This window comes from Piliocolobus tephrosceles, chromosome 17 (genome assembly GCF_002776525.5).
Source record: "Piliocolobus tephrosceles isolate RC106 chromosome 17, ASM277652v3, whole genome shotgun sequence".
Taxonomy (NCBI): Eukaryota; Metazoa; Chordata; class Mammalia; order Primates; family Cercopithecidae; genus Piliocolobus; species Piliocolobus tephrosceles.
This window is the reverse complement of record NC_045450.1, coordinates 32,941,187-32,964,835: the sequence shown is the minus strand read 5'-3', so window position 1 is coordinate 32,964,835 and position 23,649 is coordinate 32,941,187. Positions and strand designations below refer to the sequence as shown.

The 23,649-nt window shown below is 47.5% G+C and overlaps 1 protein-coding gene across 5 annotated transcripts in view; it reads left to right on the top strand.

Moving 5' to 3' along the window:
• Nucleotides 1-23,649, top strand: part of ABCC11 (ATP binding cassette subfamily C member 11) — an 82,283-nt gene that overhangs the window by 50,819 nt on the left and 7,815 nt on the right. For 4 of the 5 annotated variants that reach the window (XM_026456890.2, XM_031934494.1, XM_026456891.1 and 1 more), the window contains 11 exons: nt 650-784; nt 858-954; nt 2,629-2,718; nt 4,955-5,058; nt 6,231-6,428; nt 11,083-11,309; nt 11,420-11,557; nt 13,899-14,085; nt 17,981-18,070; nt 19,525-19,714; nt 21,253-21,412. In XM_026456890.2, the coding sequence (XP_026312675.1) occupies nt 650-784; nt 858-954; nt 2,629-2,718; nt 4,955-5,058; nt 6,231-6,428; nt 11,083-11,309; nt 11,420-11,557; nt 13,899-14,085; nt 17,981-18,070; nt 19,525-19,714; nt 21,253-21,412 (1,616 nt within the window). Of the gene's footprint in view, nt 1-649; nt 785-857; nt 961-2,628; nt 2,719-4,954; nt 5,059-6,230; nt 6,429-11,082; nt 11,310-11,419; nt 11,558-13,898; nt 14,086-17,980; nt 18,071-19,524; nt 19,715-21,252; nt 21,413-23,649 lie in introns of all 5 variants that reach the window. The other variant, XM_031934495.1, reaches the window with a different exon arrangement.

Below are 23,649 nucleotides of genomic sequence, written 5' to 3'. Positions count from 1 at the left end.
ACTACAGGCACACGCCACCATACCTGGCTGATTTTTGTATTTGTAGTAGAGACAGGGTTTCACCACGTTGGCCAGACTGGTCTCGAACTTCTGACCTTGTGATCTGCCCACCTCGGCCTCCCAAAGTGCTGGAATTACAGGCGTAAGCCACTCCACCCAGCTTCATAACTTTATTTAATTCTCATTGGTACAGCATTCCAATATCTAAATATACCAGAATTTATTTCTCCAGGATGAACAATTGTTTCTTATTTTTCACTTTTACAAAAAAAAAAAAATACTTCCGTGTACATCCTTCTACATGTATCTTTGTACACACGTTTGAGAGTATTTTCGGGTAGAGTTTTAAGAGTCAAATCGTTGGTTCATAAACCTCAAAAATCTTCCATGTTACTGAATAGGTCAAATTGTTCTCCAAAGTAGTTCTCCAAGGAACTCTCCTTAACTACAATCCTCCTGATAGTTAAGGAGAGTTCCTTTTACCTCAGATCACCACCAACACTTGAGTTGTCCAACTTTTAAATGTTTGCTCATCTGTTGGTGTGAAATAATATTTCATCGTGATTTAAATTTACATTTTCCTGGTGAATAGTAAAATCAAACATCTTTCCCTGTGCTTACTGAAGGCTTTCTTTCTCTGACTGTCCAGTACTTAGAATTTTGTGACCAGATCATTTTGTTGGAAAACGGAAAAATCTGTGAAAATGGAACTCACAGTGAGTTAATGCAGAAAATGGGGAAATATGCCCAACTTATCCAGAAGATGCACAAAGAAGCCACTTCGGTGAGTCCTGCCCCGCCGCCCTCACTCTCCATTGTGGATACACGTGCACTCAGGGCCTGTGCTCTCTCCCCAGGACACGTTGCAGGACACAGCAAAGATAGCAGAGAAGCCACAGGTAGAAAGTCAGGCTCTGGCCACCTCCTTGGAAGAGTCTCTCAACGGAAATGCTGGTAATGGTGCGGGAGACAGGACAAGAATGTCTGCATACCTGCCTGGGTCCTCCAGATGTCCCAGTGTTACCTCCTAGACCCCAGATTGGGCCATGACCCTCAGTGTCTGAGACCCTAAACATTTACATACTCAGGGTTCAGATCCAAGTAGTTGAGGGCTATGGGGTGTAGACTGGTGGGCAGGAGGCCTGAAGGATCCAGGAAGTGAGTGTTGTGGGGGGCACAGCTGAGGGTGTACAGCAGAGGCAGGATAGGAGGTAGCTTTGGCTCTGAATAGCACAGATTTAAGACTTGGCCAGGCATCTAGACATTCATTCATTACACACTGGAAGACAGTAAATATTGAGAGCAAAGGCATTAGGGATCAGAAATGAACTGGGTTTAGCCCCTGATGTCTGGAAGCTCATGGCCTTGCTCTTGTCTGGGGCAGAGTAGCAGAAGGGAGCGACTTCCATTTTTCGAGTAAGACAGTTCTGGATTTGAATCCCAGCTCTGCTGCTTACAAAGCTGTGTGACCTTGTCCATCTAACTTAACCTCTCTGAACTCTCGGCAAAAGTGGAGATGATGGTACTTAACTCCACAGGGTTGTAGTGGAGATTAGATGAGGTCAGATATAGGGAAGCCCCCCACACAGGGCCTGTTACATTGTAGGCTCCTGTCTCCCACTGAGTCTTTTTTTTTAGACAGAGTGTTGCTCTGTTGCCCAGGCAGGAATACAGTGGCAAGATCTTGGCTCACTTCAACCTCTGCCTCCCAGGTTCAAGCAATTCTCATACCTCAGCCTCCCAAGTAGCTGGGACTACAGGCACACACCACCACACCGGCTAAATTTTATATTTTTAGTAGAGACCGGGTTTCACCATGTTGCCTAGGTTGGTCTCGAACTCCTGACCTCAAGTGATCCACCTGCCTCGGCCTCCCAAAGTGCTGGGATTATAGGCATGGCCACCGTGCCCAGCCACCAATTGAGTCTTTTTGAAGAAGACCTACTCCAAAAATTTCCATCTTGGTGTAATTTCCCTCAGGATTAAAATTCCGGGAAAAGAGCACTCTTCCCTAGGAAATATTGTGGTGTTGTTATTAGAAGGGAGAATAGCAGGCGGCAGCAGCAGACGGTCACTGTCGTGATGGTTATGATTATCATCAGAAACATCTATGGGCATCTCCAGGTACTGGTTTTCAGGCCAAGCTCAAGGTCAAGAGTCCGCCTGGGCTGGTCAGGGCTGTTTTGTGAAGCATTATCTCAGAAGTGTATGGCTGCAGGGCAACTTAGCAACCCTCTCAGCTTTCCATGTTTTTGGACGAGTGAACAGAAGGGTTAAGTGATTTGCCTGATGTTGCACAGTGTCATGGTGACAGTTCTGAAACCCAGGTTTTCTGGTCCCAGGTGGTTTTCTTCATTCTTTCCTGCGTTTCTCTCAGCCCATCATACACATGAGACCCTGCGGTCCCTCCAGAGTTTATTGAATGGTTAGGGATGGATCCCTTTCCAGGCTCTGGAGCCCAGGTCAAAGATTTCTTTCAGCAAGGTCTTCCATGAAAAACCTTAGACGTAGGTGGGGCACTGAAGCTAGAAGGTGAACAGCTGGCCCAGGATCGAAGCCAGAGACAGAAGGAAGGAGATCATGTGATTGGCAGGCATACCATTTTTCTCTTCTTCTACTCTGACCCAGTGCCAGAGCATCAGCTCACACAAGAGGAGGAGATGAAAGAAGGCTCCTTGAGTTGGAGGGTCTACCACCACTACATCCAGGCAGCTGGAGGTATGGTTCCCATGCCAGCCCAGGGCTGTCTCCTGGAGCAGCCCTATCCCTGAAACGGGGTCAGATTAGAACATGTGAGGCCATGTGAAGTAGAGAGGTCCAGAGGAGCCATGGTATTTATTGGCCTAACTTGCAAAACTAAACTCTACTCAGTTATAGCAACTCTACCATCAAAGCCAAGGTTGGAAGTCATATTTTCATGTATACTCATTATTTCAGTGTTTTTCTATTTTTTTAGTTTAAAAAATTTGAAAAAAAAGAATACAGATGGGGTCTTGCTATGTTGACCCAGGCTGGTCTTGAACTTCTGGCCTCAAGTAATCCTCCCATCTCAGCCTCCCAGAGGGCTGGGATTACAGGCATGAGCCACCGCATCCTGCCTCATTATTTCAGTGTTTTTCAAACTCTGAGCTCTGCTCCCTTAGTGGGTTTTGCAGTCAGCTGAGTTTATCATGAGCAGCACTGAAAGACATGAAATAGAATCGGATAGAAAATAGCAACCACATCGCATAAGGTCACAGTGGTGGGACTTTTATTTTGGTGTGATTTAGAATTTCTTAATTTTTATTTCTTAAGGCAGGTAGAAGGCATTTAGAAGTTCAAAGCTACTGCCTTATTAAATGGTGTATATCATCATGTATATTTACTGTACAATGTTGTAAACACAAAACTCAATATATGGTGCTGTACTTATCAAGTAATTTAAGAGATATTTGAGAGTTATTTTTACTCCATGTGTAAGATGTCTCCTGTCTGCATGCCTGTGGGAGGAAGAGGTAGGCTGCGTACACAGGACACTGTCCCCGCCCTGTCCACCGTGGGTATCCTGCAAGGAGTAACCCAGGGCCTGCCCAGACAGAGCAGGGAACAGCAAATGCTTGTGAAATGCATGAATGGATCTAGCAGCATACATTGATCTGTATTTACAAAGTGCCTACTATGTTCCAGGCCCTGTGCCAAGCTCTAGAGGGGAGGGGGCATAAAGTCATCTAAGAACCATCGCTGAAATCTAGCTGGAGAATTAAGACATTGCTTCCATCAGATGGTGAGAGAGATCTCTGTGGCCAGGGAATCTCAAATCTCGTCAAAGAAGAGACAACCCTTGAAGGAAGGATAGAATTTGGGAAAAGACTGTAGGCATGGGACATGTGAGCATAAATAGGTGAGAGGAGTGCTAGAGCAGGAAGCAGTGCCCCAAGAAGGAGTGTACCCTGCCTTTTCCCACCCTTAACTGCTTCAAATCCCAGCTCTGCCACTCACCAACTCTGCGAGTTTGGGCAAGGTAGTTCCCCTCTCAGATTCAGTTTTCTCATTTTATTAGCCTATTTGTGCTGCTGTAACAACATATATTAGACTGGGTAGTTTATAAAGAACAGATATTTCTTTCTCACTGTTCTGGAGGCTGGGAAGTCCAAGATCAAGGTGCTGGCAAGTTTGGTGTCTGGTGAGGGCCCAGTATCTACTTCCAAGATGGCGCCTTGAATGCTGCGTCCTCCATCCCTGGAGGGGATAAATGTTGTATCCTCACATGGTGAAAGGAACAAAAAACCAGGGAGGCAGCTCTCTGAAGCCTCTTAAGGGCATTAATGCCATTCATGAGGGCTCCATCCTCATGGTTGTCACCTCCTAGAGGCCTCACTTTCTAATACCATCACCTTGGGAATTTGGTTTCAACATTTTGGAGACACATACATTCACGCAATAGCACTCTTGAAAATGGGGATAGGAATTACTAATTCAGAAATACTGCATACTTTTAGTACTATTCCTGGCATGTAGCACATTATAGTACATAGTGCGTACCACATAACAGGTAGCTGTTATTGTTACTTATAAAACTGAACCTGCAGGACCTGCATAAGGTGAACGAACTTCTCTAGAACACTGCCCTGTGCCAGGCACTGGGCTGAGTGCTTGACACATGTTATTTCATATCATCTTCAGCATGGCTCTGAAGCTGGTAAGGTTATCACTATTTAATAGGTAAAGAAGTGGCATGTTGCTGACATTTGGTACCTTGTCCAAGGTCACATGGTTTGGAAGTGGTGGAGCCAGGATTTGAACCCAGGGCTCCCTGACTTTGGAACCCAGCTCTTCCCATTCCTCCAAGGTGTCCACAGTGGGTAGGGCTCAAGCGTTTCCAAGCACTCAAAGACAGGGATGGCCGAGCAGCTGAGTCAGCAGTTGCCTTGCACCTGTTTGTGGCACTTGTACATCACCACTGTCTCCCTCCCAGGTTACATGGTCTCTTGCATAGTTTTCTTCTTCATGGTGCTGGTCATCTTCTTCACAATCTTCAGCTTCTGGTGGCTGAGCTACTGGTTGGAGCAGGGCTCAGGGGTGAGTGCCATGAGGTGGGTGGGCTGTGTTTCTATGGGCTTGAGTGAGGTGTGGTGACTTCTTGCTCCTTGAGACCACAAGAGCCAGAGCATGGCTTGGGACCCACATGACAAGCCCAGAGCTGGTGTTCCAGAGAGAACCATGGGGAGCCAGGACTCCGGGGTTCTCCTGCACAGGCCTCCTGACTTTATAGAATGGGTGGTCACCTGATCAGTCTTACTTGTAAGATATAAATCTTACAAGAGATTTATATCCCCAGACAGTGCCCCAAGAATCTTTCCATTCCACTGCAGTAACTGTCTCCTTTAGCTCCAGGCTGGCCTCCACACTATGGTTTATTTAAAATATACTTCTGGTCTTGTGAGCTGGGAGCCACGACCGGCCACACTGTGTCAAGTTATTTCACTAATCTCCCCACCCACATTCTGAGGCAGGTTCCACTGTCTCCATTTTCCGAAGGGGACCCTGTGCCTAGAGAGGATGGAGAACCTGCCCTAGGACAGGACAGGGCCGGGACTTGAACTTGGTGCCCTTAATTGAAGCCATGCTTTCCCCACAGTGCTCCATGTGGTTAATTTCTGGATCATGTACCAGGAGGTTTGGGTCAGGAGAGCAGAAGCCACTCTAAGTATTTAGAGCTTCGGAGGATTTAATATAGGGAATTAGAGGCTCAGTCAACCACTGGAGGGGAAGCAGCCATCAGGGATCTCAGCTGAACTGAAGTGGGTGATTTCCAGGATGCCTTCCAGCCTCTGGAAAAACCCCACACCCCATGCTCCTGCCCACAGTTGCCACTGAGCGTGCTGGCTTCTCCTCTTCCACCTTTCTGTTTCCCTGTGGGTGCCTCTCCTTGGCAAAATCTAGCCTGAAACCACGCCAGGAGGAGTTTTGGGAAATCACATCCCCAAGCTTCTCGCTGCATCGCAGCAGAGCATGTGCAAGGGCCCGGCTGCTGCAGTGTCCACAGGGCAGACTCTGAGGGCCTAGTGCAGGGCAGGGCGGTGGGAATGAAGGGCAAAAGAGAGTAGCCAAGCGCTGAGCAGGGAGGTTTGGGCAAACAACTTCACCTTCTACCGGCCATGGAGTCTCACATGGCCCCAGGGAGAAGGCTTTTCCTGCCACTGAATTTCCCCCTGGACACCTGCAGTCTGACCCCCTGTTCTTTCTTGAAGACCAATAGCAGCCGAGAGAGCAATGGAACCACGGCAGACCCGGGCAACGTGGCAGACAATCCTCAACTGTCCTTCTACCAGCTGGTGTATGCGCTCAACACCCTGCTCCTCCTCTGTGTGGGGGTCTGCTCCTCAGGGATTTTCACCAAGGTCACGAGGAAGGCATCCACGGCTCTGCATAACAAGCTCTTCAACAAGGTATGGGCCTGGGTGCTGGGCGGGGCTGAAGGCTGGGCTCTGAACTTGCCCAGCTTCATTTTTATTTTTTTATTTTTTAGAGCTCTGTAGCCCAGGCTGGAGTGCAGTGAGTGGCACAGTCTCCACTCACGGCAACCTCTGCGATCCTCCTGCCTCAGCCTCCCAAGTAGCTGGGAGTACAGACGCATGCCACCAGATCTGACTGATTTTTGTATTTTTTGTAGAGACTGGGTTTCACCACATTGCCCAAGGTGGTCTCAAACTCCTGGGTTCCAGTGATCCATCCACCTCAGCCCCCCAAAGTGCTGGGATTACAGGCATGAGCGACCATACCCGGCCTATTTTTTAAAAATTAGTAGACTTTAATTATTTATTTATCTATAGAGATGGGGTCTTGCTATGTTGCCCAGGCTGGTCTCAAAATCCTGGGCTAAACCAGTCCTCCCACACTGGCCTTCTAAGTAGCTGGAATTAAGGTGTGAGCCACCATGCCCAGACAACTTTATTTTTTGAGCACTTTTGGTTTACAGAAAAATTGAGATGACACTACAGAGAGTTCTCATATACCTGCCTATCAGCCAGGCTGGAGTGCAGTGGTGTGATCACAGCTTACTGCAGCCTCAACCTCTTGGGCTGAAGAAGTCCTCCCTACCTTAACCTCCGAGTAGCTGGAACCACAGGCGCACACCACCTCTCCTGGCTAATTTTTGTATTTTTTGTATTTTTGTAGAGACAGGTCTTGCCATGTTGTGCAGGCTGGTCTTGAACTCCTGGGCTCAAGTCATCTGCCCATCTCAGCCTCCTAAAGTGCTGGGATTACAGTTGTGAGTCACTGCACCTGGCTCATTTCTTCTATTCTTAACATCTTGCATTAACATGGGACATTTGTTACAATTGATGAGTCAATATTGATACATTATTAATTATTATTATTAATGAATGTCCACGGTTCACCTTATGGTGCATTCTTTGTGCTGTGCATTCTATGGGTTTTGATAAATGTATAATGACATGTATCCACGGTACAGAATAGTTCCCCTGCCATAAACAAAACCCTGTGCCCCACCTGTTCATCCTGCTTCCCTACCCTCAAACTCCTGGCAACCACTGATTTTTTTTACTCTCTTCATAGCTTTGCCTTTTCTAAAATGTCGTCGTTGCAGCTGGGTGAACCGGGCTGCTTGATGAGGAGGGAGTGACGAAGGTGCGGCTGAGTTCTCCCGCTGCTGGAAGTCTGGTTGTAAGAACTCAGTGTCCCTTGATGGAGGCCACAGCAATGCTGGCCTCCACTGGCTGAGCACGGTCACGTACAGAGTTGCTTATGATTGCCCTGAGTTCTCTTTGAAGTGGATATTATCCTCATTTTACATATGAGGATACTGAAATCTCACGTATGTTAAAGTTGGAATATGTGTTTGGTTAGAATACTCAATTGTCAGCTGGGCACGGTGGCTCACGCCTGGAATCCCAGCGTTTTAGGAGGCCCGAGGTGAGCGGATTGCTTGAGCTCAGGAATTCAAGACCAGCCTGGGCAACATGGTAAAATCTTGTCTCTACCAAAAATATAAAAATTAGCCGGACATGGGGGCTTGTGTCTGTAGTCCAGGTACTCGGGGGACTGAGGATCAAGGAGGATCGCTTGAGTCAGGGAGGTGGAGGTTGCAGTGAGCCAAGATCATGCCACTGCACTCCAGCCTGGGAGACAGTGAGACCCTATCTCATAAAAAAATATATATATATATATATACCGAATTGTCTGTGATATCACACTGCTTCTTGGAAATGTCATTCCTCTCTCTCACTTACTAAGTGTTACTATGTGCCAGTTTCTGCAGTGGCCATGGGGCTCACATTAGAGAATGCATAGTGCAGGTAGGGTTTGGGCCATCATGGTACACTTTACAGCATGGGTGTATAGTCTAATGGGGAAGATGGACAAGAAAATGGGATGGGGCACACAGGGCCATGAGAATGTAAGAGGCACCTTGTCTTAGCTTGAGGGCAGGGGAAGAAAGTGAGGAGAGTCCAGAAAGCCTTCTTGGGAGCTTCTCTCCTTGAAGGAGGAATCAGATTTAGCCAGCTCAAGACCAGGAGACTGAAGATAAACAAAAGCAGAGCACTTCTGGGAGGCGAATGGAGTTCTGGAAGGCTGATCTCAGAGGTGGAAGTGGGGGTTTTGACTTGGAGACACGGGAGGTGAGGAGTGGCCCATCGTTCCTTGTAGACTGAATGCAAATTGTGTTGCCATCAAGTGTTTCAACTTTGGCAGGGTGAGACAAAGCTTTTCCCTACCTCTCAGGTAAAGCTTGGCAGAACCAGAAAGCAGGAGGGGGACATTCTACCTGAGGCCTGACACTTTCCCAGCCGGCCTCTGGGGGTGGCCCTCAGCCCAACAGGTGGTCTCTGAGTTTCTTTCGTTGGCACATTCCAAGTTTCTAGAAATATCCAGTGCCCATGCCTCTACGTGACATTTTGTATTTTAATTTTGAGAAATGTTCAAGTTTCTTTCCATGAAAATGTGTTTTGTATTTAAGATATTTTCATTTTTCCAGTCCTTTCGTGGCTTTTTAAACTTCAAATTTGTCTTTGTAGTTTTAAAGAATCACAAGTAAAGGATAAATCTGAAAAAATTCACTCAACTGCAAGCACAACAGAAAAAAATGAAGCAAAAATGAACAAACAAGAACAACCCCAGATCGTTTTGATACTTAGAAGACAATCAGAAACCGAAACCCTTTTCCCTTTGTCACCACCATTGGTCTCTAATCCAGAGTAATGCTGGGCTTCCACAGATGCGGCTTCCTCACCCACAGTGGAACTGAGGTCCGCTCCTGTGTCTCCTCCACAACCCCGCCATGCTCCGCACCCACAAGGCGTGCTCAGAGTCCTTGAAGGGGTGATCCTTTTGCCCTTTGATTCCTCTGAGTGATCATGACAATTCTGATTGCTTTAGCTCAAGTATTTAACAAAACATTCTGGAAATAAAATTGAAGGCATTTTAGAGGCAGAAAAAGCAAGGTGACACTAAATCTGCCCCTCCACCCTCACTACCCCACCAGCTAGAAAGCAAACATACATGAGAACTACACTTGGTCAGCAGTATCCACACATTTGCAATGAGAGCAGCTATAGGGAACAGTTCATGGCTCAGATAGTTAATTTAGTAGTCAAAATGTCCTTCCCTCCTCTTTCTGTGTGTTTGGCTTTAATAGATGCCATTGGCTTCTATTCATTTCTACTTCTTGCATTATAGCTTGAGAAGTGCATGGGGAAATGTAGGTGGTCATTTTGTCAGTGCCATGAATCTTTAAGAAATTGCCTTCTGTGAAGACTGACTGTGCCAGGCTTGGGAAAGCCTCAGAAGGCCTAATTGGATCATAGTTTTGCCATTAACCACTTGGGTAACGAGTAAGTTACAGAGCCACTTCCTCTTCTGCAATCTTCAGTTTCCTCATCTGCAAAACAAGGATACCAAACAAAATGCTTTTGTTAGAGCCTACCTTGTGGTTTGAAATGTCCTTTGATCTCTGAAAGGCCTCATGCCCACTGGCTGTTAGAGATCAACTTGGAGGTGCCACCTTTAAGAAGTGGGCAGTTATGGCTAAATTTGATCCAAGGGTCCAAATCGTGTGCAACCACGGTGGGGTTGCTGCTGCTAATCTTTGGCAGTCCTGAGTGAAAATGGTCCCATCTGTAGAAAATAATAAGAGCTGGTATGGATAGAATGCCTACTGAGGGTGATGCAGGGCGGGCAAACCCCAGAATGGGGCTTAGTCCATGAGGGTTCTTGGCTTTGCCCGGGGAAGAATTCAAGGGCAAGCCAGTGGTAGGGTAGAAGAAAACAGTTTTACTGAAGTGTCAGTGTTGCAGTTCTGGCAGTGTTGCAGCTCTATGACTGACCCTGCAGAGCAGGGCTACCCTGTAGGCAGTGTGCAGCTCAGGGCAGGTTTGCAGTCATATTTATATCTACTTTTAATTACATGTAGATTAAGGGACAGTTTATACAGAAGTTTCTAGGAAAAGGGTGGCAACTCCAAGTCATCAAGTCATTGATGACCCAGAAAGGGGCGGTAACTCCTGGATGTTGCCATGGCAGTGGTAAACTGACATGACACACTGGTAGGCCTGTCTTATGGAAAGTGGCTTCCACCCTGCCCCTGTTTTACCTAGTCCTCAATTTGGTCTGGCATTCAAACCCCACCTCCAGAGTCAAGTCTCACTTCCTACCTCAGGGGGAGGCACTGCTTTGAGCATTTTCAATGTATTCTCTCTCTAATAGCTTTACAGGATATAATTCATATACCATACATTCACCCTTTTAAATTACACACTTCAGTGTTTAGTATATTTGAGGAGTTGTGTGATCCTCACTACAACTCTATGAAGCATCGTTTTCATCCCTATTTCACTAACAAGGACCTTGAGACTCAGAGGAGCTCAGTACTTGCCCGAGGTCAGACAGCGGTAGGTGGAGGAGTCAGGTAGCCATGGAGCCCATCCGTGCTTTTAAACCATTGCTCTACATTGCCTGCCCTGGAGACCCCTGGGATCACATCCCATGGCTCTTTAGAGTCAAGGGTAATAGTCATCTTCATCCAATCTTGAGGAGGGCCTGCAGCTTCTCTCACGGTCCACACTGATTTTGTCCCTGCAGGTTTTCTGCTGCCCCATGAGTTTCTTTGACACCATCCCAATAGGCCGGCTCTTGAACTGCTTCGCAGGGGACTTGGAAGAGCTGGACCAGCTCTTGCCCATCTTTTCAGAGCAGTTCATGGTCCTGTCCTTGCTGGTGATCGCCATCCTGTTGGTTATCAGTATGCTGTCTCCATATATCCTGTTAATGGGAGCCACCATCATGGTTATTTGCTTCGTTTATTATATGTGAGTAGGTTCTTTTTGCTTGTGACTTGGGGAGCAAGGCTTGGACCAACCCAGACTAGATGGTCCCAGAGGTGGATGGTCCAGGTCCCTTACTTCCACTGTCTATGCAGGATGTTCAAGAAGGCCATCGGTGTGTTCAAGAGACTGGAGAACTATAGCCGGTCCCCTTTATTCTCCCACATCCTCAATTCTCTGCAAGGCCTGAGCTCCATCCATGTCTATGGAAAAACTGAAGACTTCATCAGCCAGTGAGTCCTTCTGCTGCCATTTGAGAATGATGGAACCACAGAGGTGGTGGGGATCAGGGAAAGAATGGAGCATCTGAGAATGGCATCATCCTCAAAAGCACCAGAGCACATTGTTCGATGGACTTATTTCTCTGAGCCTCCAGAACCTGCTGAGCCATTCTTTCATTTATAATAATGACAAATGTAAATAATAGGAAAAATGTTTGTAAACTTTAAAGGCCTTGTATATATTGTGTGTGTATATATATGGACATATGTATACATACATTTAATGATAGGGTGCATTACTATGCAAACACATCTTGCATTATGTTATTTCTTTCACTTCCAAACAAATATCTAACTTTAACAAAATAATGAGGAACAATAGCTTTCTAAATAATAGAACTTCCTTCACTAGTCATGCCATAGATTTGCCTCCTAAATGTGGAAACAAACAAGCAAACAAGTCCTATGATTATTGTTGAGGTTTAATGGTGTAACATGAACTTATCTGTTTGTAGAGGATAATCAAGCACGGTCTTCCCCTACAAGAAGTTCATAGTCTGGTGGAAAAGGGAGAAATAGGCACATGTTTTTGGTAATTATACATGATTGAAGAAGATAGATGGCATCAAAGAGGGGCAGATAAACTACTTGGGAATTCAGAGGGGAAGGAGGTGGCCTAGGGGGATCAGAGAAGGCTTTCAGGAGGAGGTGGCATCTGAGCTGGCCTTGAAGCCTGGGTAAGACTTGGACACACATTTGGGAGATGGTATGTGCTCAGTTAGCTGGAATATTGGATGAACTGTGCACCTGCTCTCTCAGTGGCATTATAGACCACTCAAAGTCTGTGCAGACTCTAGGACTGAGGGGATCCTGCAAGGATGCATTCGCTCAGCCCACACTGAGAACCCTGCCCCAAGGTATATACCAAGACATACAGATGAAGAGAGACTGGAGGGATTGGAGCTGTTGTTGGGGAAGGTCTCAGAGAAAAGGACCCTGAACAGAGATCTAAATCAAGTGTGGGTTGAGCTATGGAATTATGTGAGCAGGAGCTCTCCAGGCAGAGGGGACAGTAAATGCAAAGACCGTGAGATGGGGGAGTAGATTTGAAGGATAGCAAGGTGGCTTGAGCACAGGGGCCACAGAGTGACCAGGGTCTGTTTTGTTTAATCTGGGAAGGCCTCAAGGTGGAGGTGACTCAATCAGTATAGAAAGGTAAGGTGGATGGAATTTGGAATCTCTTATGCAAAGATTCAGAGGGTATGGACAGAGTGAGTCGGAAGGGCCACTGTGCTGGGGTGATAGCCCACTCAGATGGTAAGATGGTTTTAGTTGATGTGTAAATGAATATTTAATTTCAATAATCAAAGTTTTATTTGAATGTACTTTAGAAGAAATGCAACTAACGTATCAAAGCCATTATTTATATAATTTAAGGTTGTGAGTAAAGTTTCTTTTAATATACATTCTCAAATAAAGCAAGTAAAATAAGAATACTAATCAATTAACAGTATAGGTTGTGATTGATATGGAAAACTGTGATGGTGGTATGTGAAAATTGGAAATTGGTAGGTCTCTATTGGTTGGAAGTGACAGAAAAAACTAATTCAAACTAGCTTAAAAGTATGACTTAAATATGGCAAAATAGTAACAATTGCTAAATTAGGTAGGGGGTATACAGATGTTCTTGGAACCGACTTTTTAATTTCTTGGTACTTTAAAAATTTTTCATTAGTGGGTATACAGATGTTCATTAAGTCAAGCTTTTAATCTTTTGGTACTTATACAAATTTTCATAACAAAAGGCTGGGGAGGAGGACTTGCTTAAAGTGAGGCTTAATCCAGAGACTCAGCTAATGTTCCCCGGGTGTCTCGGCTTTACTGCTCTGCCTTCCACTGTGTTATTTTACCTTTAAGCTTCCAGAGACCCTCTGGTGGCTCCAGGCTCCCCTCCTAGTAGCAGAATGGTAGTTTCAGATCTCCCATCTGATCTCCCATTGAAAGGAACCACTCCCACACTCATTCACATGTCCTGGCATTTATTCACTCTCTGTGGCCAATTTAGGGTAACTCACCCATCTCTGAGTGAGTCACAGAGGTTAGGCGAGGAATGCGTGCTAAGGATGGGCCTTACCACCAGAGCCTACTCCTCAATCTGGGTTAGGAGTCAGGTCAACATCACCCAAATTCATGGCTGAGAAAGTGGTAGGCAGTAACTCCCGAAAGAAAAATCAGGCCCTGCTGCGGGGAGTGGGAAACTGGATGCTGGAGGAAGCAGCCGGTATCTACCCTGACCCGGGGAGACCCTGGGTCAGACAAACACGTGGTTCTTAGTCTGTGCTTTCCTTCTCAGGTTTAAGAGGCTGACTGATGCACGGAATAACTACCTGTTGTTGTTTCTGTCTTCCACGCGATGGGTGGCATTGAGACTGGAGATCTTGACCAACCTTGTGGCTTTGGCTGTTGCCCTGTTCGTGACTTTTGGCATTTCCTCCACCTCCTACTCCTTTAAAGCCATGGCTCTCAGCATCATGCTGCAGGTGAGGAGGTGACTCTGTGTGGGCCCTCTCTGAGCTTTGCTCATCCTCTGCCTGTGGCTTCTGGGCAGACTCAGGGGGTCCTCAGGTATTCAGTGACACCTTAAGTTCTGGCCACATGTGGTCTTAGGAGCTATGTGCTTGGCCTTTTGAAATTGGCTCCTTTGCTCTGTTTTGTCGTGGTCAGCTCTGAATTGGGAAGTCTGTATTCAAAGGTATTTAATAGAATCACAGGACACTGGGAATGAAGGGGAGCCCACAGGCGACAGAGTCCAATGCTCATATTGTGCAGTTGGGGAAACTGAGGCCCAGACAAGGGAAGGAGTTGTCCAAACAGATGCATGTTAGCAGAGCTGGAAAGAGAACCCTGACCTCTTGGCTTCCTGGCTGCTGTCTTTGTACCTAACTGTTCCTATCCTGATTGAGCTGTCAAACCTTTCTGAATCACCTGGAAGGGTCGTTTAAAAGGTGGGTTTCGCAGCCCGGCCCCTAGAACAGGGCTTCTCAAACTTTAATGTCCCTAAGACTTGAAACAGACTTCCACTGAGCTGGTGCAATGCCAGACACTGGCCGTGCTCTCTTCCAGGCATTCAGTGCTCACCCCACTGCATGAGATGAGCAAAGTGGTTAAGAACATGTGGTTTGGGGCCAGGTGTGGTGGCTCACGCCTATAATCCCAGCACTTTGGGAAGCCAAAGTGGGTGGATCACAAGGTCAGGAGATCAAGACCATCCTGGCTAACACGGTGAAACCCCATCTCTGGTAAAAAAAGATACAAAAAAAATTAGTCAGGCATAGTGGCGGGTGCCTGTAGTCCCAGCTACTCAGGAGACTGAGGCAGGAGAATGGTGTGAACCCGGGAGACGGAGCTTGCAGTGAGCCAAGATCGTGCCACTGCACTCCAGCCTGGGTGACAGAGCGAGACTCCATCTCAAAAAAAAAAAAAACAACAAAAAACAAAACAAAAGAACACGTGGTTTGGAATATCAAGGTTCAAAGAGGCTCTGCCCATTATTAGCTATGTGGCTTTGGGTAAATTGGTTAACCTCTCTGTGCCTGGGATTCTTCATCTGTAAAAGGGAGATAATAAAGGTTTCAAAAACAATAGCCTTGTGAGGATTATGTGTAAATGTGAGACTTAATGCTTGTAAAAACCTAGAGTAGTGCCTGGCCTGCAATAAACGCTCAATGAATATTAGCTATTATTGTTCTGGTCTTACAAATAGAAAACTTAGGGCTTAGAGAGTTTAAGTAACTTGGCCATGTTCCCGTAGCCAATAAGAGGCAGGTGTGTGCACAGGCTCACATTCTCCTTCTCTCTCTGATACACACACATGCACCAGTGCAGAGTGACCCCCAGACCTCCAGCACTCTCAGGGAGAGGCACCACACCAGGGTCTTAGGGGATTCGGAACCACTAAGGCCCAGAAATCCCTCCTGCCGCTGCTTCAGGACATAGATCAGGAGGGCAACGCTCAGGGCGAAGCTTGCCCAGTGCTGGCACTGCCTTAAGCGCAGCCCCTGTAAGGAGCGAGGCAGAGGCTCGTCTCTCCCAGGGTGCCCCGTTCACAGCAGGCGGTTGCTCCAAGGTTGTTATACCACCGGAGACTCAAATGGGAAACCCTGCCTGGGGGACTGACTGCTTCAAAATGGCCCTTGAGGGTCATTTTTTCTTTTCAAGGTCTGCTGTATTATTTAAGCATCTTATCTTCATCCTGGTCATAACTTCTCAATTCCAAGCCCTGCAGCACTTTCCAAGTCACCTTCCACACTCTCACCAGAGCAATCTTTAATTATAGTTTTCATCATGTCACTGCTTTGTTCAGAAGCCTTCGAAAACTCTGTCTGCTGTCTACCAAACTTCAGCTATGGGGTCCTGACCTCAATATGCTCCCTCTGCTGCAGTCAAGCCAGAACCTCACTGACTTCTGCATGCACCTTTGAGAAAATTACATTCGAGCATTGGGAGGCAGGAATCACACACCACGTTGCTTTGTAGCCCTAAGAGGCTTCTCAGGAAATGCCAGAGATGCATCTGGCTGCGAGGCAAAGAATCAACCCAAAATGGCCTCGACCGTCCGGGAACTTATTCCCTCATGTAGCGAGAAGGCTGGGGTAGAGCTATGCTCAGTTGGCTCCTTTAGTGGCCTAGCAAGAACCCTTGATCATTCTACCTTTTCGTGCTGGCATCCACAGTCCAGCTTTGTCTGCAAGTCTGTCTGTATTCATGGTCACAAAATGGTTGCTGCAGCCCCAAGTGACACATCCTCCCACAATAACAGTCAAAGGCTGGAGAGGAGATAACTTTTTCCATGTGTTCCTTTTTAAAAGCAAAGAGAAGTTTTCAAGAACACACCCATCTGATGCCTTCTCATCCTTCAATGGCTGGAATGGCATCATGAGCCCACACATAAACCAATCTCTGGCAAGAGAAGTTGAATTAATGTGATTGGTTTGGATTAACCAAGCTTCCCTGAAGCATAAGGCCATCAGACACCTGAACATGATGCTGGCAAGGCAGCCCACAGGGTGTGATACACTGGGGGATGGGAGGAAAAGTGGTCTTCCAACCCACCCCTGGCCTCCTTTCCAGACTAAGTACCATTTCACCATGGTGCCCACCTTCTCTGACTTACAGAGGGCTTCCCCTCCTTCCCACACTGTTTTGTTTCAACCATAGCCAAACAGCTTGTGGGTGCCTGGATGTAATCTGTGAATTTGCTGCTTTCAGCACTTACATAGGCTGTTCTGTTTGGAACACTCTTCTCCACACATCTTTAGCCCACTGCATCTTACTTCACCTTAAAAATGTCACTCTAGGACTGACTCTTTCTGGAATCCTTCCCTGTGCTCTCATCCAGGACCCCTCCTGTGCATCCCAGTGGAACTCCAGGGCTTCTCCGTTGTGGAGTGCACCCCTCTGCACTTTATTCTTTGTTGCCTTGTCTGCCTTTCCATCCAGCTGGGAGCTCCTTGAGGGCAGGCCTACATCTGCCACACTTTGGGACATGGAGCCTGGTCCAGCTCCTGGCACAGAGCCATCCACCAGTTTGTTGAATGAATGTAGATGAATGTGTTACCCAGCACCCCCTACACGTCCTGTTTGCCCATTTCTTGGGCCAAGGTAATGGAGGTTATAGACCGGGGTCCCAACCCCAGCTCTGCCTCCAGCTTCTAGATGTTTCTATGAATATGAGTTCTTCTTTTGGAGTCTCAGTTTCCTTATCTTTGTGCCCCCAATTCCCAAGAGTCCCTCACTCCTCTAGCCTGGGTTTCCCTGAAGGCAAGACCTGAGATAGGTACTTGGGTGCAGGCAGCTTATTTGGGAGGTGCTACCAGGAACCAGGATTGAGGGAGCAGAAAAGTGATACGGGGAAGGAGGAAGTCATCATGGAAGTGTGACATTGGGGTCCCTGTTCTATGTCACTAGGGCTCAACTGTCCTGGGATCTCCTGAGGAGCATATGGGATATTCCCAGGACCATGCCCTCAAAGGCTGGGAGATGGGAGCATTTATCTCTGCTAGCTCTTGTTCCCCATCAGTCAAAGTTCATTCTCAGTAGCCTTAAGTCTCCTGAGTTTCTGGGATGCCCTCATGCACAGGCTAGGTGGTTGCTGTGATGTGGGCAGAGGTCTTGAGCAGAAAGACATACAGAGGGCACTTGAGGTGGAACGGTGTCTGGGGAGGTTCTCCCCCAGAATTGCCCATCGCAGCTGCAGCTAAACTCAGAAGTGGGCTGAGGGGGCACCAGGGGCCTCTGCTCCATTCTTGCTAGGAAAATTATCTTAGTTTCAGGGGTCACTCAGGGGCAATGGCAATCAGTGGTTGTCAGGAGCGTTGAACAGCCTGAACACACCCCAGCAGCCTCTTGACCCCCACCACTTCTCCTTCCTTCCAGCTGGCGTCCACCTTCCAGGCCACTGCCCGGACTGGCGCGGAGACAGAGGCACACTTCCTGGCTGCAGAGAGGATGCTGCAGTACATGAAGGTGTGATTCAGGTCTGGGTCTGGTGTGAGGAGCTATGCAAGTTGGGGCATGACTTCTGTGACCTCTACAAGCCCCAGTGACCTCAGAGCCCTGAAACCGTCCCAGAAAACACCAGGCTCCTGGCCCTTCCTCCCTGTCTTCCCCAGACTTTTGTTGACCATCTTGCTGAAGCTCTTCTACACCTGTCTTCTCACTTTGTCCACATCCCTCACAGCATTCCTAGGAGGAAGAGGAGATCATCTGCTCCTCTTAGAAATGAGAGGTTTGCCTGGTGCAATAATAATGATGACAATAATCTTTATTCCTATTATTGCTTCCATTTATGTCGTGGTGGTTAAGAGCACAGATTCTGTAGCCAGATTTCCTGGGTTCAAGTCTAAGCTTTATCATTTGAACCATTGGAATAACCTGGGCAACTTATTCAAACTGTTTTCCCCATCTCTGAAATGAGAAAGACGATAGCATCGCTTTGCCAGATTATCACAAAGTTGAAATGATATAACACGTAAAGCGCGTAGCACACTGCCTGACCCATAGTGAGGCTCCATCATGTTCTTTATATTATTGTGATTGAGACCTTTCTACGGGCCAGGCATGGCACTAAGCTTTTTATCTAGATTATCTCATGGGATCATGGAACAATTTTATCAGGCTGATTGAATGATTATCCACATTTTTCAGACAAGGAAACCGAAGTTGGCCCAGGCAGAACATTTGCTTAAGATCACACAGGCTGGGGCTGGCAGAGCCCTCTGCAAAACAGTTCTCCTGCCCCCTTGCATAAGTGGAATTTAAGAATTGTAGGGCCCTGATTTCCTGCCCAGGATGCTGCCGTGACACGGCACCAGCATGGAGAGCTGTGGCTTGCAGCCAGGTGGTCAGACCCAACTTCTCCAGTGTTCTTTCCTCTCAACACACACAACTGCACTTGTAGATCTGGGTTTGAGTTCCAACCTGAAACTGTGTGATCTTAAGTAAGTTGTGGAACTTATCTTAAGTAAGTTGTTGATCTTAAGTTGTTGGATCCTCTATCTCCTCACCTGGTAAATGCCTCTAAAAAGGCCTGTCTCATAGGATGAGGATAGAGAGACATTAAGTCTCCACAAGGGCTCTGAGCTATGAAACCCCCCGAAGGGGTGAGTCTCTGCTGCCTTTACTCTCTTTACTTTGGATTCTATTTCTTTAGAGTCACACAGTAAATCAGGAACATTGCTATATGTTAATAACAAGGGAATTAGCTATGCAGGTTTCTCACTCTTCTGGGGAAAATTTTGTGTGTTTTAGGGCATGGGTGGTGGGGGGTGTTCCTCTGATTACACAGTGGGGGACTTGACCTTGGCACAGGGCAGGCTGGGGTGGGTCACACCCCCTACAGTGGGAGGCTGGCAGGCCTGCAGGGGATGGGCCGAGATGAATGATAGCTATTGATTTCTTTTTCTTTCTTCAAAAACAAGATGTGTGTCTCTGAAGCTCCTTTACATATGGAAGGCACAAGTTGTCCACAGGGGTGGCCACAGCATGGGGAAATCACATTTCAGGATTATCACATGAAATACAGAGACAACACACCCACCGTGCTTCACGGCATCAACCTGACCATCCGCAGCAACGAAGTGGTGGGCATCGTGGGAAGGACGGGCTCTGGTGAGCTGAGCTTCCTGGGGGAGCATCCCCGGCTCCTCCTTTGCCCTTTTGGCACTAGACCTATTTGGGGGCATGTGTTTGCTCAGTTATCCCCCAAATATGTATTAGGTCCTCACGCTGTGCTGGTCCCTGTGCTAGACAAACACTGGTGAGCAAAACCCAAGGTCCCTGTGATCATGGGATTCCAGTGGAGGAGAGAGATGTTAAATAGACCAGCAAATAAAGACAGAAATATGACAGCTGCAGGCTGCGGTGGCTGCCAGGGAGAAAATAAACAGGGTGGTGTTATGCAGAATAATGGGGCCAGTGGTACCAGGCTGTGGATACCTGGGCTCTGAGCCCACTGCTTAAGCTGAGGTGTGTAGGGTCCGGGCAGGAGCACTTTTGGAGGGGCAGTGCAGGGCACTGCCAGGATGAAGAGCAGGACAGGAGTTAAATCCAGACTCCCCTTTTCCTCCCTCACCACCCCCTTCCTGGACTGCTCTCATCAGCCTCTGTCTCCTCGTCTTTCCTCTCCCAGTTTCCTTTCTCCTCCTCAGTTTCTCTCCCTGTCTTCCTCTCCTGTCACTTCTGGGAGGTCTGGCCCAAGTCCCCCTCCCTCTGCCTCTTTGCGTTGTTCGAAAGCTACTGTTCAGACTTGGTTCTTGTCCCCTGTCCCCCACCCCTGGACACCCCAGAGCTGCCTCCTCCAGGCAGTCCCATGGATGATGAGAGCCTTCCTGGTCTCTGTCTCCTCAGCACTCGCGCACTGCAGGGTGAAGAGCTTCCACTTACGTTCTTTTGGGTGTTCTTCTCTTGCTATTTTCCACCTGCCGATTGGTGGAAACCCTGAGAGGGCCAGGGTCTGGCAGAGAGAAGCTCTCAGTAGATTCTGACCCTACTGACTGTATTCATTCAATAGGTATTTATAAGCACCTACTATGTGCCTGGGAACCTACAGGTAAAGAAGACACACAGCTTCTACCCTCACAGAGCTTATCTTTGAGAACAGGGTTGAAACCTCCAATGCTTTGGAGCCTGGCAGGTGACATAGCTGAGTGCCATGGGTCTCGGTGTGACATACAGGGGCTGGGGAGGGCAGGTGGTGACTGGAGAACGCCACTGTGTCTCAACCAAGCGGCCATGCTCAGCTCCAGTTGAGCTGTTGCCTGGGGGGTATATGGGTCCAGTGTTGCCAGTTCTACTAAGTTTCAAGAGAAACATACAATTTGCATTTTTTATATCTAGGATTTTTTAAAATGCTGGCAAGGAATTACAAAGTAACCCTAACATTGTGTGTATGAAACAAAACATGTCTGTGGGCTGGCTTTGATCCAGGGGCCCCACATGTGCCCTCTGACCCAGGCTGTAAGAAGCTGCTCATGGCACTAGGTATGCCTGGAGCAGAGACACCAGCCCTCTCCTACCCTTTCAGGGCTCACAACGATGAAGAATGGGCCATGGAGGGCAGTGGGTCAGGTGCAATCGCCAGGTGTGACCTGTGCTTCCACTAGTGCAGATGCAGGAAACTGAGGCCCTGCTCGTTTCTTGCCCCACAGGGAAGTCCTCCTTGGGCATGGCTCTCTTCCGCCTGGTGGAGCCCATGGCAGGCCGGATTCTCATTGACGGCGTGGACATTTGCAGCATCGGCCTGGAGGACTTGCGGTCCAAGCTCTCAGTGATCCCTCAAGATCCGGTGCTGCTCTCGGGAACCATCAAGTGAGTGCTCGGCCAGCAGGCAGCCTGCAGGAGGGAGGTCACAGGACCAGGATTCCAGCTCTGGGCTGCCTATAGTGAGCTGGTGACCAATGCCCCGATTTCCAGGCCTCCTTGGCCTGCTGGGCCACTCATGCCTACCAGGCTTACCTCACTGAAGTACTGTTGAGGATTAAATGAGGCCTCAATATATATAAGAGCACTTTGTAAACCATAATGTTCTATGCAAAAACAAAGCTTATTTTTATTTTTTAGAAACTGGATGGGCATGGTGATGCACAGCTGTAGTTCCAGCTATTTGGGAGGCAGGAGGATCGCTTGAGCCCAGGAGCTCAGGGCTGTAGTACACTATGACTATGCCTGTGAATAGCCACTGTGCTCCAACCTGGGCAACACAGCAAGACCCTGACTCTATTAAAAAACAAACAAACAAACAACAGAAACAAAACCCTGATGGGATTGGTCAGATTTCACTACACCATTAAGCATTTGGACTCAGGCTACCGTATTCTTTCTTGTCCAAATGTGGCTTATTCTCTCTGTGCACTGGGCAAAGCCCCTGGGGACGTTTTTAGGAAGTGCTTCTTCAATGGTACGCATTCTGGACAGGGGTGAAGTGAGAAAAATCCAGGCAGCCCAGTCAGTGAAGCAGACAGAACCAGATCTTCCAGCCTCTTCACTACACTTTCTGTGTCCTCAGAAGTCAACTCAGGGACGAAGCTTTATCCAGATTAGGCTCCTACTGACAATGCACTTTATCTGGGAGGAAACATAAGGGCGTGGGGAGTGAGGAAGACAGATGTACTAAAAAGCAGGCTAGGTCCCCCATGTCTTGTGATATTTAAGGAGAATTCTTAGAGCCAGGAGGATAAACTGGGCCCCAGAGCTTCATTCATTCGTTCCTTCATTCATCCTTCCACCCATTTAACTTGCCTTTTCTGAGCTTCTGCCTGGTCCGGACACTGCTAGGGACTGGAGCCAGTTTAGTGAATGTGCGTTTCCCCTGCTCCCCCAGCAGGAGCTGGCAGTGTGGGTGGGGAAGATGGTTTTGTACAGGGGTAAGACCCAATAAATCACAGTATGAAGAGGTAATTGCTAAGTCAGAGATACATACAAAATGCTGAGGGAGCTACAAGTGGGATGAGTCACTGCCTGAGTGAATCCAGAAAGGCTTCCCAGAGGAGGGGACATTTGATCAGGGTCTTGAAAGCTAAGTAGGAGCTTGCCAGGCAGAAATAGGAGAGAAACTATTTTCAAGGAGAGGGAACAATATGTGCACAGACACAGAGTTTCAAAATGACTGGGTTGTGAGGCGGGGCATGGTAGCTCATGCCTGTAATCCCAGAACTTTGGGAGGCCAAGGCAGGCGGATCACTTGAGGTCCGGAGTTTGAGACCAGCCTGGCCAACATGGCAAAACCCCGTCTCTACTAAAAATACAAAACTTAGCCAGATGTGATGGTGCATGTCTGTAATCCCAGCTACTCGGGAGGCTGAGGCACGAGAATCGCATGAGCCCGGTAGGTGGAGGTTACAGTGAGCCGAGATCACGCTACTGTACTCCAGCCTGGGCAACTGAAGGAAACTCTGTCTCAAACCCACCCCCCCTAAAAAGCAGCAGCAGCAACAACAACAACAAAATGGTCGTGTTAGGGGAATGATAAGACATTTAGTGATGGATTTCTATGTTACAGTAGAATGTGGCCAAATCTCCTGTGCATTGGCATGAAGAGTAGTAAAAATATGAACTTTACATTTATTGAGCATTTATATGTGCCAACCGAATGCTTTAGTATACTGTCTAATTTAACTCTCCCAGCAACCTTGTCAGGCCCTTTCATTATCCCCACTTTACAGATGAAGGCACAGAACTTAGAGAGGAAGGGGACTTGTTTAAGGACACACAGAGAAATGGTGAAGATGAGATATAACCCTAGGTGTTCTAAACCCATAGCTTGCGATATTCCGCGCACCTCTTGCTGCAGAAAGAAATGTGGACTTGAAATCGTACCTTAGAACTTAAGGCTCTACCCTTAAGCGTCTCTCTGAGTGTCTTTGATGTCAGCCTGGCTCTCATACTGGCTTATGGCACGACCTTGAACAAGCCATTTAAAACTGATAAGAAAGGGGTATACTCATCTCATGGAGGAGAAAATGTGAAATAACCCATCTATGAAAGTGCTTTGGAGACATCAAATGTCATGCAAATAAGACTTGCCACTTCTTTTTTTTTTTTTTTTT